Genomic DNA, 17,851 nt, shown 5'->3' with positions numbered 1-17,851 from the left:
ATGGAGGGAGCTGGAGTGAAAGGCTGAGCTGATGATGTGCTGTGTTCCCCACAGGATCTAGGTTATTTGTGGTTGCAGCCGTGCACTGAGGAGCGCACGCAATGCAATTAGCACATTCAGTGAATTTTTGTGTGTTTAGGTAATCGGTTTCTTGTGTACATGTTTAATGTGGAGGTGGGGGGGGCCACACTTTTTTTTTAAGGGGCAATACTGAAGTGGAATAGATGGATGCTTGTCCTCTAATTCCTCAGTTTCATATGCATGTTTATTTTTCAAATGACACTTGCATCACCATGGCTTTGCATTGCATCAAGCTATTTTGCAAATACTGTACCTCTTCTTTATTCTGCTGAAATAGACACTTTTACCTCAGATGTCCCACAGATCCTCTTTTTCTTCTGATCTTCCCTGTGTTTTTACTTCTTCATGTTCACTCTAACTTGAACTAAGCTTTTTTTGCTGAACCGTTTTTCTTTTGCACCCTGTTTTTTCTCTTAACGCTCCCTGTCTCTGGGTTTTTTAATGCTTCCTCAAAGTTTCCTAAAGGTGTCTAAAAGATCTCCAAAAGTGAATTATAAATGGTCACCCTTTTAGGAGAGTAGTCTATATCCACGACGTTCCACATCCGGGATTGCTCCGTTGCCATCGGAAATTCCACCGGATTTCAATCTTTTCAGCCGGATGTCTGGTACCTTCTGTTTTGTTTGTGTTGGAATTTTAAACTCCGGTGGATTTTTGAGGACTATGGTTAATTGCTCCTCAGATCTCTGCAGGGTAAATCCAGACAGCTAGCTAGACTATCTGTCCAATCTGAGTTTTCTGTTGCACGACTAAAACAACTTTTGAACGTACGCATGTTCCACCGAAACAAGTTCCTTCCCGAGGCTATTTTGCAGAGGCACCGTGGTTTTCCCCGGAGCTTAGAGCCGCCCATGACGATTGTGATTGGTTTAAAGAAATGCCAATTAACCAGAGCAGGTTTTTCTCCCATCCCGAAATGCTTTGTGGACTCGCCAGACCCTCCTCCACAGCGCTGTGAAGGAAGGTCTATCAAAGCGAGACTAGTTTCTAAGTAGCCAAGTTTCCAGTTGCCTTGAAAGATGCCTTTCATGGAATTCATCACCTCATGACTGTTTTCTGCTTCTTTTCTTTCTTTCTTTTTTTCTTTTTCTAGGTGATTTAGCTCATCATCTCCCACCGCTTTCTCCTCCCGTCTTCCATTCATGAGCAGCGTGGCTGAGTTTAACAGCAGCAGCCATGGATGACAAAGGCTCAGTGGGGAAGATTAGCGTGTCTTCGGACTCAGTGTCCACTCTCAACAGTGAGGACTTTGTCCTTGTGTCCCGGCTGGGGGACGAGACACCCTCCTCCACTAATAATGGTAGTGATGACGAAAAGACAGGACTGAAGGTAAGGATGGTTGGGTGTAGGTATGGACGGAAGTACAAAGGAGAGAAGGGAAACTTCAGAGCTGTTCTGGTCAGAGTTAAGATGCTGAGTAATGTCTGTTGACATTTACTGTGATAACAACTCCATAGGGCATAAATAATTTCCTAAGATGCTTACTGTGAATATCATGGGTACCGTCTGCTCCAAACTGATAATAGTAACAATTGGATCCTGACTACATAAGAAAAATTACAGCTACTGTAAAGCAATAGTTATGTTCAAAGTAATAGTAGGATAACAGCTAAATGGTGTCCTATCAGCACTTTTTTATTGTAATAGTTCAAACTGATTTAGGAGTGTAACAAAGCATGATTTACCAAAACGTCTTGATGTCATCTTTACCTATTTGTCATCAGTGAAACTTGTTATAATTGCAGGTCACAGTCCATACATATTCCAACTCTCATCCATCTTTTTTAACATGCAGTCTCACACTAACCATAAGGCGGCTAACCATCTCTTGTTCCGCTTTTTCTACATTCTCACTCTATCCTCTTCTCATAGTTGGTCTTAGATATTTGTGTTTTATTTGTGATTGAATCCTTGCACATCACCAGAAATTGAGAGAACATTGTAACAGGTTTTGATTGTAGTGAATAACTTGTTCCTATCTGTCAAACCTGTGAAGAATTACATTTGTTTTTTCCACTTCCACTGTAAATTGTCTGTATTATTTCAATAGTATGGGGTAGCGGAAAAGAAAGTTGTCATCCTTTGCAAATCAAACAACTGAAGAAAACCGTGTACCAGTTTGGCATTCAGTGTCAGCAAAGTTGAGTACTTAGAGGGCAATTTCTGTATTTTCCAACCTGGACCCTATTTTCCCATGCATTTGTGTCTTAAGTTTCTAATGTGAACAAAAATCATTGAAAAAAACCAATTTCAAAGATTTTTGTTCACATTAGTCACTTAGACAGAAATGCATGGGAAAATAGGGTCCAGGTTAAAAAAAATACCAAAATGACCCTTTAACTTTGGGAGATCTCCCTTCTGCAGTCATTTAGCTGCTTCTTAAAGCATGTGCTATCCTATACAGTATGTCTGACATACAGTATGCCCTCTGTGATTCAAGTCAGTGCTTCAGTTAGCGCTCACTCAGCAGATATTGGTTTACAAACAGTGTGGCGATGCAGCTACAAGAGCTTTGAACTCATTGTCAGGGGAAATAATGGTGTTTTGTGACCAAGGTGTGTCTCCACAAGGAGAATGAAGACTTTCTGAGGACAGAAATGTAGCTACCATCCTGTGTCTGTCCCTAATGGGTTCAGGTTTCTCCTCTCCTCTCCTCTCCTCTCCTCTCCTCTCCTCTCCTCTCCTCTTTCACTTAGGTAGCTGGCTGTCATGTTCAATCTGTGTCCATTAGTTTATAGCAATACTGTACTGTACCTGTGTTTCTTTGTAAAGAAAGGAATTGTCAACTTGGAGTTGTAAATGTACCACAAGATGGCGTCAGCAGAGCATGGATGTTGCATATTCAGTTGATAGGAAGAGGTCACATTATTTTCCTTATGTGCTTGGAGATGAGAGAACTTAAGTTAGCATTTTACACGAGTACAGTCTGTTAAAGGATTACAATTATTTTGACCTAAAATCGAGTTGAGGTATCCGTATTGTACAACCATAGTGGCGGCAGAACAGCAGTACACCACACACATCCACTGTTCTCAATATGTAGTGGTGAAATCACTCCATTCCCTGGCGCTTGGTCATCCAGATATCATGTGTTGGTTCTCACCAACAAACACTTTTCCCTCCCAGTCAGCCCATCCAGTCAGAGAGGAGTCAGTGTGTCTAAACTTGTTGTTTGTTATGCAGGTGATTTCTGAGGAAGGGGTCAGCTTTAAGGTCAGTCTCTTCTCTCGCCATCTTTCCTTTTCTCCTCTTCTCTGTGATTTCGTGGTGATTCTGTCTGTGATTATTTGTGCTCTCTGTATTTTTGCCGGCTGTAGAGTGATGGCCCTAGCCAGCCTATTTAACACTTAAGTTTTGATGATGGTAGCGATAGACGTTCTCACATAGGACTGTAGCTGTATCTGACAATTGCCCAGGCTTTTTAGCACTACCTGTTAATCACAAGGCCCACCACAGTTGCATAGTGATGCAGTTATTTCAGATATGTGAATCTACATTTAGAATTGATGGTTGCTTTACATCAGTCTTCTTCATTGTATGACACTAGGACTATTAGCATGGATGCTGTAGAATCCATCCTGCTCTACATAATTACTTCTCTACACGGAAATCCTACTTGTAACATTTTACCTGCATATTCAACCACTCAATTATCACACACACAGGCTGAAAATCAGATTCTCTATTCTTAATTGTCTGTTCCTATCCCTTATTGCTCAGCACAGCAGTACCCTCTGCAGCTTAAGTCTGCTTTTCTTACCTAACATCAGGCTGCTGCCACAGCAGGCAGGGGAAATGGGGCCTTGCATCCTTTCGTGGCACCTCATTGTTTGTCCAGCCTAAAGCTTGCTCTTTGATTGCTGTGTGTTAGCTTTGGAATAAGTTCACACTTGGTGTTGGCATTGCTCATCTAATGTCTTCATACAGGTATTTTACAACTCAAATTCACTGCCTACTAATCACTAATATTGGATGAAACATAATGAAGATATATCTCTCACCGCTAACATGAAATAAGGCATCTTTCCCCCTGAAACACACTGCAATCACTTGAAATTAATTACAAAATTACTGTTAAAGGCACAGCCAGTGCCACCGCCCATTTCTACAAACTAAGAGAAAATTGTCATGCAGTTGATGTTGCTTCGGAAGATTAGCTTACGTTCACTATGTTATGGTGATTACTACAGTGATTTTGTTTTGTTAAAATATTTTATACTAAAGCTTTTTATGCTTCCTTTTGTCCTTGCTCCTTGGTGTGTGTGTGTGCGTGCTGCGTGTGTGCGTGCTGCGTGTGTGCGTGCTGCGTGCTGCGTGTGTGTGTCAGATTGTGGGGAATGGAAGTGAGCAGCAGCTCCAGAGGGAGTTAGAGGATGTCCTCATGGAACCATCAGTAGTTGACACTGGGCTCAGATCAGAAAAAGGAATGGACAGCCTTGGTGGTGGCGACCATGGCCCTCTTCCTGCTACAGTGTCACCTGTACCGGCAGGCTCTGACCCTCTGAGCGCACCACCGCTCAAGTTGGAGATGGTGCTTCCTGTTCAGACGGCTCAGGAGAGTGAGCTGAATGAGAGGTCGTACCGAGGTGAGCCACAATGGGACTTTTCTTATCCTCTTTTCTTGTGACTGTCAAAGCTCAAACAATGGCTTTTATCTTCAGCTTTATAGATGTGTTTCTAAGTAATTCTAAGCAATATCACAGAAACACCCATGTTTCTTAATCAACCAGTATACTTTTAAGTCTTTTAGCTGCCTCTTTTTTATATTTGTGTCAGGGGACTACTTTGCCTACTTTTTTTTTTTTTTTTTTTAAATATTGTCCCCTCTATGCATTTCTTGCATGAATTTCACTGATTGACAAAACTGTTGATCTTCTCACGGCTACTTCACCTCATTTCTACTTTGCAGAAGGCAAGTAAGCTTATGTTAGATGAGGACATTAATGTTGATCTACAACCATAAATTCATGATAGGAGTTAGAAAATAAGCAAATCCTTTGCCTTTCATTTCTTCTACTCATCTTTCCATCCCTCTCCCAATCCATTGCCCCTTTGCAGCAGATGAATCATCATCAGATGGCAGTCCATGCAGTCCCATCCAAGATGAAGACAGTGTTGTGTTCAGCCAGCTGACATATCTTGGGTGTGCCTCGGTCAACGCCCCCCGCAGTGAGGTGGAGGCCCTCCGTATGATGAGTATCCTCAGAGGACAGTGCCAGCTCCCCCTGGATGTCACACTGTCCGTGCCAGGCGTGTCCGAAGGCACTGTCAGGTATGGGAAACATATGGATTATTGGTTCCAGTTCTTACTGTGCACTGTTGCACTCAATGTTCAGTTAGATGTCATACGCACAGTACACAAACACAGCAACTTTTAAGATATCAAATGGCAAAACATTTTAATTGATATTCTAACAGGTTGCTGGATCCCAACACCAGTACAGAGATCGCCAACTACCCTATCTACAAGATTCTGTTCTGTGTGCGAGGCCATGATGGCACACCAGAGAGTGACTGCTTTGCCTTCACTGAGAGCCACTACAATGCTGAGATCTTCAGGATCCATGTGTTTCGCTGCCAAATCCAAGAAGCGGTGGGGATTCAATCATTAATTAATTAATTAATTGATTGATTGATTGTTGTTTAATTTATGTGTAACTATGTTTACCGAAGACACATTTAATGGATAGGTTCACAAGTTTCGTCCTAAAGTCCAAAAACAATAGTCCTTCAGATATCCACTGTGTTTTTAATGGAAACTATAGCTTCAGATAAACTGCAGTAAGAAGTAAATTAGTAAGGGATCTTTTAAAGGCTAGTATGAACATGATTACAGCAAGCACAACCTGTATTAATGTTCATTTTGGGCACCTGGCTATTGTTTTAAGTCATACTTGAATAATTGTGAACCTATCTTGTAGCACAATCTTACACATACCAAAAGAAAAACAGTAACAAGCTATGTTACTGCTATTCAGATAGTGACCCAAAGGGGGAGCAAAAGCTTATAAATGCTCTGCGTTTCACATGACCCTTTTTTTCACCCTTTACTGTCTCTTCAACTCATGCATATATACGAAATGTATATATATATATATGATATGTGTACACACTCATATTGTCAGCAGTATTCTGATTGTCCTTGTCTTAAAGTGTTGATCCCCCTGTAGCCTGTCCCCCAGGGTTCAGCAACAGTGCAGGAGCTTCGTCAGTGGTCCCCAAGGGATTATGTCATGCACTGCAAAGCACATGTACACCATACTGTACACAAACACAAAGTACATGCAATCCCCCATGCAAATATGTATGTATGTATGTATGTATGTATAGGGAAGAGGCAGTGTCATTGCTTATATACAGTAGGTTCAGCAGTAATATTAAAGAAGAGAATAGGGAATCCAGTCATGAAACTGGGTTAAAGTACTGCTTCAGTGTTCAGTGCCCCCCCACACCCCCCCGAATGGAAGCACTCTCCTTCGATGTTACTAAGAGCCCCCAGACAGATGCTACTTTATCAGTCCCACATCATGCTACTATCCCAGACAACCACACACACACACACACACACACACACACACACACACACACACACACACACACACACACACACACACACACACACACACACACACACACACACACACACACACACACAGAATCCCCAGTAGTAAATCACTTCTTTACTTTGCAACTGGACATCTCTGTCTTAGGCTCTCTCTTCCCTCCTCTTCCCCACGGTCTTCCTCTTTCACTAGCTCTTCACTTCCTTCCAAACTCCAGCAACAAACCAATGTTCGATGTATCCAGCTTTTATTTGGGCCTCTCATTTGCACTATTAGCTGGGATTGAGTCAGTCCATTGGTTGCCTACTTCTTCAGGAAAAAGCTGCTCTAGTGCTGTCTCACATTAGCCTCTCATCCACTGTAAATATCTGCTAAGATCTCTTGAACCTCTATATATTCATCCATTTCATCTCTTTAAAATTAATATTCTGATTGCATACCCACACAAACTTTCAGATCTGTACTGAGGTAATCTTGTGGCAGGCTATCACAGTTGGGCTAAAACTATTAACTGCCTTTTTTGCCTTAGCTGTCTCATTTGCTTTTAGCAAGTGACCCAATTATTTAATGAAATTGCAAATAGCATCTGAAGTGTTCTTTACCCAATTAAAAAAGAAATATGACAATTTTGAAAGAGAAATAACAAACTTAGGGGAAATTAATTTCCTTCTTTTATTTATACCTGTAAGTACTTAGCTTAACTCGGGTTTTGTAATCATATGCTTTTTTGGAGATTCAGAGTAATTTCTGTTTCAGATTTTGGGATTTTGGAGCTGAACTGTTCATGTATAAATCAAACCACCTCCTCAGCTTTACTCCACCCCCTTTGTGCCAGACCTCTTAGTCAGGTCCTGAGACTAGTTTCTAACAATTCCCAGTTTTCTGGTGTTGATGGTAATGTAAAGCCCTGCTAACTTTTATACCCAACGCCTCCCTTTTGTGCCCATAACCTTGCTTCTCCCTTCCAGTGATCCATATCTTGTACTGTTAAAATTGGTATGGTTTCAGTAGATTTGTTACACTCAAATGATCTGGGTTCCTAACACGAATTAAATCACATGTTGAGGGATAAAGATTGTTGGCGTGACATCAGTTAAAAATGTCTCAAAGCTTCATGTCAGTATGCACATAAAGATAATGCTGCCAAGTTGGAAAAACAAGAATATCCTGTATGGGAAGTAAAACAATGTAACATGAAACTTAACAAGTTCCAGATCTTTAATGGCAGTTATTTTTTTTTAGATAAAGGCTGATTCCAAATCCAAAACACGTAACATGTAATAACATTTAACATTTCCTCTACAATTTATTTGACATATTTTAAAAAGTTTTTATGACTTTGCATTAAGTACAAAAATGACCAGGGGATAGACCCTTTGGATGAAACGCCAGCGTTCAGAGAAAAGGTTAAAACTTAATGTTTTTTTTCTCTATAACTGACAATGCTAAAAAAGCAAAAAAAACTAAAATTTTAATTTCTTTAAATACTTAAAAATATGAGTGTGATAAAACAACTCTCCTGGTCTATAATTTAAATAAGTTAGTTTGACAGCTTTTGTGGAATCAAGTGTTGTTTTCTAGATATTAATGCATTAATCTGCCTTAATTTTTGTGTGGGGTACAGCTTTCCTGGAAAAAAAACTACATTACAAAGACAGAGTGGGATAATGTTTCTCTTGTTATAAGAGAAGCAGCCAGTATTAGCCTAAATTACTTGTCAGGATTGATACTTTTGCAGTACAGCTGTCCAATTCCTAATAGAGCTCCTTTACACTGCACACAAAGAATAAAAAGGCTATTTGTAGACAGTCGAAATTGGTCCTTGAATGTAACATTACAAAACAACAATTCTCCTGTGTTATACGTTATAATTTAATCCATGCAGGGGGGACCCCCATCTAACTCCACTTATTCCCCATCTCTTACATCCAGACCCCCGTTGTCAATTAACAAACCTCCTGCGATCCCCTAACATCCTTCTATGCTACAGAGAACATAACAAAGGCTTTTTGTAGGAGAGCTTAGGAGCTGCTTTATACTCTGGCCTTGAAAAAAACAAAAGAGCGTTATTTATTGATAACAGCAGTTTCTCCACACCACCTCTTAGTCAAAAACCCCCAGGCTCTGCTGTTTACCAGAAGTAGAGATGATCCAAAACCACTGTGCCCCCCTGTGCGTGGAGCCTGCGCACAACCATAAAAGGCCTTTAGTACTAATGATAAAAAATCAAATAAATTTCTGACTAAATGCAAAGCCTACAGTGTGTGGAAAAGTACATTTAGTGAATGTAAATAAATCATTACCACTCAGTTTTCCACACAGTATTTAGCTATCCCCCCAACTCTGCTCCTCTTTGCTGTTGGATATTTAGCAAAACACAGCAATCTTTGGAATCTTTGGTATGTTGAATTTAAAAAAAAAAAAAAAAAAAAAAGAGTTGTGGGTCATTAGGTAATCTTTATAGTGCCCAATATTGCAAAATGGCATTACAGATCTGCAGAGGTTTGGGGAAAATCAATACTAATCAGTATTCAGTACTGAGTGATTATTTTGCCAAGTGGGGATCTTTTGGGCTTTGAAAACTCCCATTTTATGGTCCACAACACATTTCAGCTACAGAAGATACTAAACTTTGTGCCAAAGCCAAAGAAACACACTATAATATTTAGCCTTGTGATACTGTTTATCTCTTCAGTGGATGTTTTTCATTAGATTTCTGCTTTAATAAGTTAACTAACTTGTCAATGTTGCCTATGTTTTTAACTTATAGGGACAGTTCACTCCAAAATCAAAAATACATATTTTCCCTCTTACCTGTAGTGCTATTTGTCAATCTAGATTGTTTTTGTGTGAGTTGCCCAGTGTCTGCTTTCTCTTGAATATAACAGAACTAGATGGCACTCGGCTTGTGGTGCTCAAAGCACCAAAAATACATTTGAAAAACTCAACAGCAATGTCTCTTTCCAGAAATCATGACCCACTTACCCAAGATAATTTTTCATGTAGGAACTTTTTTCTTTCTACGAACTACACCCGCCAACCATATCACCGCACAGAAAGAAGCGTACTCATGGACAAGAGGCTCATGCTTGTGACAGCGTAAGATGTAAACATTAACGGCGTCCTCTGCTAAGCTGTGACGTTAGCTAGCTCAGGTGAGCTAGCGGTATTGGTTAGCAACTTATCTCCACAAGCTTGCAATCTCGGACCACGAAGGACTTCTGCATGGTGACATGGTTGATGGGTGTAGTTTGGTAGAAAGAAAATAGTTCCTACATTAAACTGCTCAAAACCAGGTCTGTGGACGTGGACTGATGGCACAGGAGAGTTGTGTTAATTTCACCAATGCTTTTGCAATTTTGACTGTCTCTCTGTGAATACACAGGTCATGGAGGTTATTTATTTAATAAATAAATTATTGAATTGTATATCTGTATTATTAGGCCTCCCCATCATAGTGCCTTCATTTTGTGTTTATTATAAAGTGTTTTATGTGTGTTTACCTTCCTCCTGCAGGTGAGTAGAATACTGTACAGCTTTGCCACAGCGTTTCGGCGGTCAGCTAAGAAGGCAGTTCTGTCATCTCAGCAGCCTGCTCCACTCACCCCTGACAGTGACTTGTTTACCTTTACCGTCAGCCTGGAAATCAAAGAGGATGATGGCAAGGGTACCTTCAGGTAAGACATGCATTCACTCATATTAAATTTCAATGTTTAGAGCATGGAATCATCATGAATGATGCTTATAAAGTGGTATATATCGTGAATTATTAATATGTAATGCATTGTCTTAAAATACTTTGGACATGCATAGAAGTCTGTAAACATATGGAACTTTTTTTTGTTGAGTCTTTTGTGACTTTTGCCAAAGAATAATGAACTTTATGTCCCATAGATTTGGACATACTGTCTAGTCATCAGAACTGTATTGAATACAAGCTTTAATCGACTAACTGTAATGTATGACATTTTGAAAAATTGGAAAATGTATAGAAACCTTAAAAATCATCATCATTAAAATGTTATTTTCAGTGGCACCACTATTTTTTACAAACTACAAAAATAGCGTTGAATAAAAATGGCCACATTTGCACGTATACACAGGCACATGCAGCCCCACTTTTGGGGATTAAGTGTTTAAAGTTAGCACACTTTTGGCTGATCCAGTTACAGAAGTCACAAACCCTTCCAGGGTGGACAGCATGTGGGGTACATACTACCCATGAGGGAAGCATCATCTTATTGGCCTATATACAAAATGATTTTTTTTGTTAAGTAAATGAAACATGAACATTATGGAAGTAATGGATTATGGAAGTTTTTTTTAAATCACTAAGAGGATCACCGACGAAAAAGAGGGACTGTAGATTCCTTCCTGACTCACAGTAAAGTGATATTGTGACCACTCTTACAGATTAAAATTACACTCTTTTTCATGCATTGATAGAGAACCCAACATAAAGTTCCTCTGTTTGCTCTGTTCAACCCATCTTCACTGACCTTTTTTATTTTGTTTTCCCATACTACTGAGTCACTTCCTTGTGCTAAAAAAACAGCCCTAGATACTTATTTGGAAAACAAAACAAACTAAAAGTATGCCTCTGGTTATTTTTAGCCAGCACATATTTCCTCCTCATTAGCTCTCTGTTGATTATTTTTTTGTGTGCTGACTTCTAAGCAAACATGCAGCACTCACATGCAAGTACATTACTGTTTTGTGTGAAACCATTCTTTCCCTATGGAGAGAATGCTCTATATGAACTCTATATAGTAGAATATTTAAATACTTTTTTTATTTTAAAAGGGTGCAAACAAGCTTGTTTATCTGCATTCAGAGGACCTAGTTACAGTGTAGAACCATGACTCAGTTTGATAGCATCATTGACTAAGCTGTAACTAGTACATTAATAGTCCCTTTTCACAAAGAGACACGTTTTTGTGATCTCAGCATTGCCTGAAATCATATTTGCAATATATTTCAAATTGCTTAATGGATTAGTCTTAAATTCAAGAATCTTTGGACTTAAAGTGCCCATATTATGAAAAAAACACCTTTTCTGGTATTTGGGGTGTTCTTTTGTGTCTCTGGTGCTTCCACACACATACAAACTTTGAAAAAAATCCATCCATGCTGTTTTGAGTGAGATACGGTTTCTGAATGTGTCCTGCCTTCAGTCCCCTAGTGAGCTGTTCAAAATCGGCTCGGACTGTGACGTCACAATCCGAAATGAGCTGGCTAACCGCAACCATTAGCTCGTAGCGTTAGCATTAGCATGCTAACACTAATGCTAACACTAGCATGGTACCTCGTTCTCAATAGCAAAGCACTGCTACAACACACACAAGTTCACCATAATCTACAAAATAACTACTTACATGTGTGCCCTCATTTAGAAGTCTCCCAGCTAATCCTGCCTTGTAACTGACTGAAGTTGGAGAAACAGCCTTTCTTTTACTTCTATGGAGCTAGCTAGCTGACATGCTCTACATCTGAGCCACTGAGCATGTGCGAGTGCAATCAAAGATAGTACAGAAGAAGAAAAGAGGTCTCACTCTGTAGCTAAAACAGAAACCAGGTGAAAAGAGGATCTGCAGCAGTGAGAGAGAGCTGTGCAGTACAACAAAAATATGGTGTTTTTTGAAAATTAAACCATGTAAACCTATTCTGGTACAACCTTAAAATACAATTATGAACCTGAAAATGAGTATAATATGGGCGCTTTAAGGTTTTCCTACGCTTCTATTATGAAAAATGAGTCTATTCTGATTATTAACCATGGTCTTTCTTTTTCTTTCAAACTGATTAGATTAGATGTTTTTCACTGGTCTAGTTGTCTAGTAAAAGAAGCACTTGTTGCTTTGATTGTACAGTATGTGTTAGTTTGTATCAAATGTAGAAACTGGATTATTGTTTTTCTTCCCAGTTCAGACATAAACAACCTGTCTAGTCAGCCTGTGGTCAAATATTCCCAAAAATATCTTTAATGTCATTGAGTTATTTTCTAATGATGGTAAATCTGCCTTACTTTGTCACTTTTATTACATATCACTGTACTGTATCTGCTATACAAATTTAAGTATGCTTTTGTCACATTCATCTCTGTTTTTTCTATTCATGATGTTTTTGATGTTGAAATGTGGGTAATGATTCTTGTTTTCACATATTCAGTGCTGTAGCAAAAGACAAGGACAAGCAGAGCTTCAAGCTGCGTGCAGGAATGGATAAGAAAATTGTCATTTATGTCCAGCAGACATCCAATAAGGAACTGGCAATTGAGAGGTAAAAACACACACACACACACACACACACACACACACACACACACACACACACAGTTTAATATACAGTGCCATAGGTCTACTGAATGTTGATTGTTTTGTTTTTTTGTTACTCAGATAAGTAATAACATCAAGTCAGTGAGACTAATTTAAGGCATATCAACTCCTTGTGTTCAGTGCTCTTTTACATTTTTTTTTCTCATTCTCAACAGAGAGAACGTTTTGTTAGACAGCACTACTTTCAGAAGATTTATTCTCTTTATATTCTTGATGAAGGTACAGAGGGACCGAAACGTTAGTTTTCTGTAAATAAATGGTGATGTTATAGCAAGAGCAGGGTGCAGGATTTTTTCCTTTGTACCAAGTTAATGATATTTTCCAACTCACCTGCACAGAAGAATTTTTGGATGCACGAGTTGTTTCTTTAAAGAAGATTTATTCTAAAATACTGGCTGTGGCTCAAAGGTAGAGTGGGTCGGCCCTCAACCACAAGATTGGTGGTCCGATCCAAGGCTCCTCCGGCCACATGTCGACGTGTCCTTGAGCAAGACACTGAACCCCAAGTTGCTCCCCGGTCGCTGTATGTCGCTGTCCACTGCTCATACATAATGTTTAGGATGGGTTAAGTGCAGAGATTAATTTTTATTTTTTTCTTCAACTAAGACAATAGATATATCTCTAAACATGATTAAAGCATGCAAAAATGATCTAGATTAATGTAAACAACCAAGTGAATGGAGGATATAACTTACTATTTTTTGTCACTTTGGAATTCTCCTAAAAGGAAAATATCTAAGGAGAGAATCTGTCCTACATCTGTCAGGCAGACTGAGAATCCTCCATTTACTCACCTATAATTGATAAACGCATACCGGTGAACATCTTTACATCCGTGTGTCGGGTTAGGGTTACGTTCAGGTTTTAAGTGTTCCGGCACGGTTTTAAGACTGTGATTGATGTGACTCTGTCTCCTAAGCTCCTCATTTTCCACAGTTTGATAAATCAGTTGAAATGTAAACGCTCCATCACCTTTTTGCGGACTTCCATTTTCATGGTGGTTTGTTATTGTTTAATGAACCCAGAGAAGTTAAGGATTGAAGGGCTGTGTTTAATACTCCATGTTCTGGTCTGTGTTAGAGGTTCAGTCCAGGAAGCTATTTGCGGTAACATGTGATGGTTATATATATAGGAAGATTTATTGTTCTGTGTCTGGTTCCTGCTCTCGCTCTGTTCTTTCTTTTTTTCTCTCCCTTCTGTCTTATATAATCCTATTCATTACACTTTTTTCTCACTCTTTTGTGTGTGTGTGTGTGTATGTGTATGTGTATGTGTATGTGTATATGTGTGTGTGTGTGTGTGTGTGTGTGTGTGTGTGTGTGTGTGTGTGTGTGTGTGCTCATGTTTGTCTCCTCTCCAGGTGTTTCGGCCTCCTGCTCAGCCCAGGGAAAAATGTGAAGAACAGCGACATGCACCTGCTAGATCTGGTGGGTGACTCTTTTTATGCGTGTACGGTACTTGTGTGTCATTTTGTGTTTGTGTGTGTTTGCTAACTTCCTCATACTTGTGCCCCTTCAGGAGTCAATGGGGAAGAGTTCCGACGGGAAGTCTTACATCATCACAGGAAGTTGGAACCCCAAAACGCCTCAGTTCCAGCCTGTGAATGAGGAAACGCCCAAAGGTAACCGCCAAAAATCTGTCAAAAATTCACATAAAACAGAATGATTTTCAACAGTTATTTCCTTGGTTTGTTTATTCACACACATTTTCACACTAATATTTAACACATTTCCAAGTGTGAAAATCACTTTCCGCTGGTTGCACAAATCAAGCTGTGAAAGAGCAATTTCTTGTTAAATTATAGCTACACTAAATAGGCATGGAAACTGTACTCTCATAATTGACATCCCTGTTAAAAAATAATGTTGCATACAATGCAGAAGCTACAATATTTGAACAGATGACAGATAAATATAGCTGAAAAATTGATAATGAAAAACCAATTGACTCAGGCACTGACTTTGTTCCATCCTTATCTCGCCGTACCTGCACCACCAATCTACCTTCAAACAATTAGTCAAACTCCAATGTTCTCATAAATCACACAGTTACAGGGTTTGGTTTAAATATGTATTTGTTATAGATGGTGCATAGAGGGGACTCAAATACTGGGAAATAACATTTTAGCCATTTTCTTGTTTTTCCAGATAAATTCATGTACATGACAACAGCAGTGGACCTGGTGATCACAGAGGTGGAGGAGCCAGTCCGTTTTCTGCTGGAGACGAGGGTCAGAGTCTGCTCCCCAAATGACAGGCTGTTCTGGCCCTTCAGCAAGCGTAACTACACTGAGACCTTCTACCTTAAACTACGACAGGTATGTCAAGTCATTGCACAATTTTCCATTCGTGATTAAATCAATTCAAGTGATGGTCTCTGAGAATTGCACCATATATCAGCATATCAGCTGTGACCTGCAATGATGCAACACAATCAGTTTGTTGATAAACTGTGATTTTGTAATTGCTAAATAATATTTAAAGAAAAAAAAAAAGAAATGTGATATATGTTTTTTACCAACCAATCATCTCTCTTCAGATGGAGCGTAAGGAGCGTAAGAGTCCTGCTTCTGACACACTTTATGAAGTGGTGAGTTTGGAAAGCGAGACTGAGAGAGAGAAACGGAAGACCACAGCTAGTCCCGGCATCCTGCCCACCGGGACTGGTACCACTGTCCCTTCACCACCTGAGGATGATGAAGAGGAAGGTGATTGGATACTGTCTTACTTTTTCGCTTAGTCACCTCTTATGGGATTCTTATTTTATTAAAGGTAGACAATACAGAAGGATAGCAAGTATGTTTTTAAAAATCTAATTTCTGATATAGCAAAGGGTATAATTTATTTATGTAAGCCATATGAAAATATTCTTTGCAAACATGACCACATAGAACCACAGAAGAAGCCTGCCTAGCAGAACCATATGAAAATGGTTTGAACTCGTCAGACACATAAACAGCCTCAAAGCAGACACTTAACTGGCAAGATAATATAAATGTACTCTTTTAATCTGGAATGCTGTAACATTGTGGTGCCCTTTATCAGCATTATGCACATTCAGAAGCATGCACCTCCAAAACCCAATAATAAAAGTATTACTCCCCAGCAGCATGACATTTAACAAGGTTATGCTGATGTTTAGCATTTAACATTTACATTTATACGCTGACTTGATGACTGATACGAATTCAAACACTACCCTGTGGAGCTGTACCAGATATAAACTTGTGTTTCTCAAAATCCCATGGGAGATCAGACGCTGTGTTACAGAACCGTTTGTACTGTATCCTCACAGACTACTGTCCCGTGTGTGTGTGTGTGTGTGTGTGTGTGTGTGTGTGTGTGTGTGTCTCTCTCTTTGGTATATTGGCCCTTTGGTACAGTTTGATCTCACTGTTTTGACTATATGTCCACAGTTTAGATGCCACAGTACATAGAGATAGTAACATTTTGTTTAGCTGATACCATAAAAAGTTGAAATTAAAGACCCAACTATTTGTTTAGATCATGAAATTCCACAGCTAGGTATGCATGTAGTTTATCCCCCCAATAAAAATAATCTATTAAGAGAGCTGTTGTTCAAGTTCAATATTATCATGACCACAGCTCAGATGCAGAAGACCACAAAACATACAGTATACAACATCACAAAACATCAAACCAGATGGTCACAGCCTGTGATATAAATGTTTCATTATGCACTTTAAAACAAAGTGTCTTTAAGTGCAGTATGTACCTTTAGGCACCATCTTGGTAACACCAATAAGTAGAAGGTTTGTGACTGACTTAAAACACCAATCTCTTTGAATGAGGAAACAATTAACATCATAAAGGTAAAATTAGTGTCAGTTGGTGTTTGTAAACACAGTACTCAAAGTTGGCCCCGGCTCAACAAGCCAGAGAGAGAGAGCAGAGGTGGTCGAGTGAGCTAGAGGGTGAAGGATGGGGGGCAGCACCGTTGGCGTGAAGAAAGCAGTCAATCAGAGGAATAAAACTTTATTTTCTGATTGTTTTACGCCGGATTTGTTTTAAAGCACAAAGAAACATACACCTGCGCACAACCCTGCGGGAAGGTGCTGCATTCATGGGTTTTGTTTGAATGCAGAGCTTCATCCTATCGGTGCATGTGTGTGTGTGTTTCAGTCAAACAGGCACATCGCACAGCATAGGAGAGCGCTCAGGAGCAGGGGAAACGCATAAAAGCACACAGCGATGTAACAACCCGTTCATCGTCAAATCCTGCTTTGTATCATAATATGTTAAAGGGTGTCTTGTGCATCGGTATCGGACGCCAGAGGGTGTGACCAAGCGACGGTATTGGGAATGAGAAAGGGCTGCACACCCTGCTTGCTGTTATTGGCTGGGTGTTACACACACAACGTAGGACCCAAAGGCACCCATAAACATCCCGAATACAGCAAAATAAGATGAAAAGAGAAAATACAGGGTTTCTGAAGATACAGACACTGCCACACATTTCTAGTGGGTCATAACTAAGTGATGATTCAAAGGGATACATGAGTATGAGTCTATACCTTGTTGTTTAGTAATATACTGCATATAATACCTTTTCAGTCCTCACATTTATTTAATCATTTTCAATTCACATGCATTAGCTCTGGTAAATTGTGTGTAATTTGGGGCATTTAAAGGGCAAATCTAAGAAGAAGAAAATGACAATAAGGGATCTTACTTTGTGTTTGTACCTTCTTTGTCCAGATAATGATGAGCCTTTACTCAGCGGGTCAGGTGATGTTTCCAAGGAGTGTGCAGAGAAGATCCTGGAGACCTGGGGGGACTTGTTAACCAAATGGTAAGGCTTTGTTCCCTCGTTAACTGTGTCCTTCCTGTTCTACTGCTGTTGCAATACATA

The 17,851-nt window shown here is 39.6% G+C and overlaps 1 protein-coding gene across 3 annotated transcripts in view; it reads left to right on the top strand.

Moving 5' to 3' along the window:
• The window catches only part of LOC120545444 (rab GTPase-activating protein 1), a 78,845-nt gene that overhangs the window by 11,706 nt on the left and 49,288 nt on the right, over positions 1 to 17,851 (top strand). The window contains exons 2-13 of one of the 3 annotated variants that reach the window (XM_039779760.1): positions 1,175 to 1,410; positions 3,265 to 3,294; positions 4,409 to 4,667; positions 5,140 to 5,353; positions 5,500 to 5,674; positions 10,161 to 10,321; positions 12,813 to 12,923; positions 14,340 to 14,406; positions 14,498 to 14,600; positions 15,127 to 15,296; positions 15,518 to 15,686; positions 17,698 to 17,791. In XM_039779760.1, the coding sequence (XP_039635694.1) occupies positions 1,258 to 1,410; positions 3,265 to 3,294; positions 4,409 to 4,667; positions 5,140 to 5,353; positions 5,500 to 5,674; positions 10,161 to 10,321; positions 12,813 to 12,923; positions 14,340 to 14,406; positions 14,498 to 14,600; positions 15,127 to 15,296; positions 15,518 to 15,686; positions 17,698 to 17,791 (1,706 nt within the window). In that variant the 5' untranslated portion in view covers positions 1,175 to 1,257. Of the gene's footprint in view, positions 1 to 1,174; positions 1,411 to 3,264; positions 3,295 to 4,408; positions 4,668 to 5,136; positions 5,354 to 5,499; positions 5,675 to 10,160; positions 10,322 to 12,812; positions 12,924 to 14,339; positions 14,407 to 14,497; positions 14,601 to 15,126; positions 15,297 to 15,517; positions 15,687 to 17,697; positions 17,792 to 17,851 lie in introns of all 3 variants that reach the window. The other 2 variants (XM_039779759.1, XM_039779761.1) reach the window with 2 other exon arrangements.

The sequence above is a fragment of the Perca fluviatilis genome, chromosome 17, assembly GCF_010015445.1.
Source record: "Perca fluviatilis chromosome 17, GENO_Pfluv_1.0, whole genome shotgun sequence".
Taxonomy (NCBI): Eukaryota; Metazoa; Chordata; class Actinopteri; order Perciformes; family Percidae; genus Perca; species Perca fluviatilis.
Note: the sequence above shows the minus strand (reverse complement) of the source record. Positions and strands in the feature narration are given on the sequence as shown.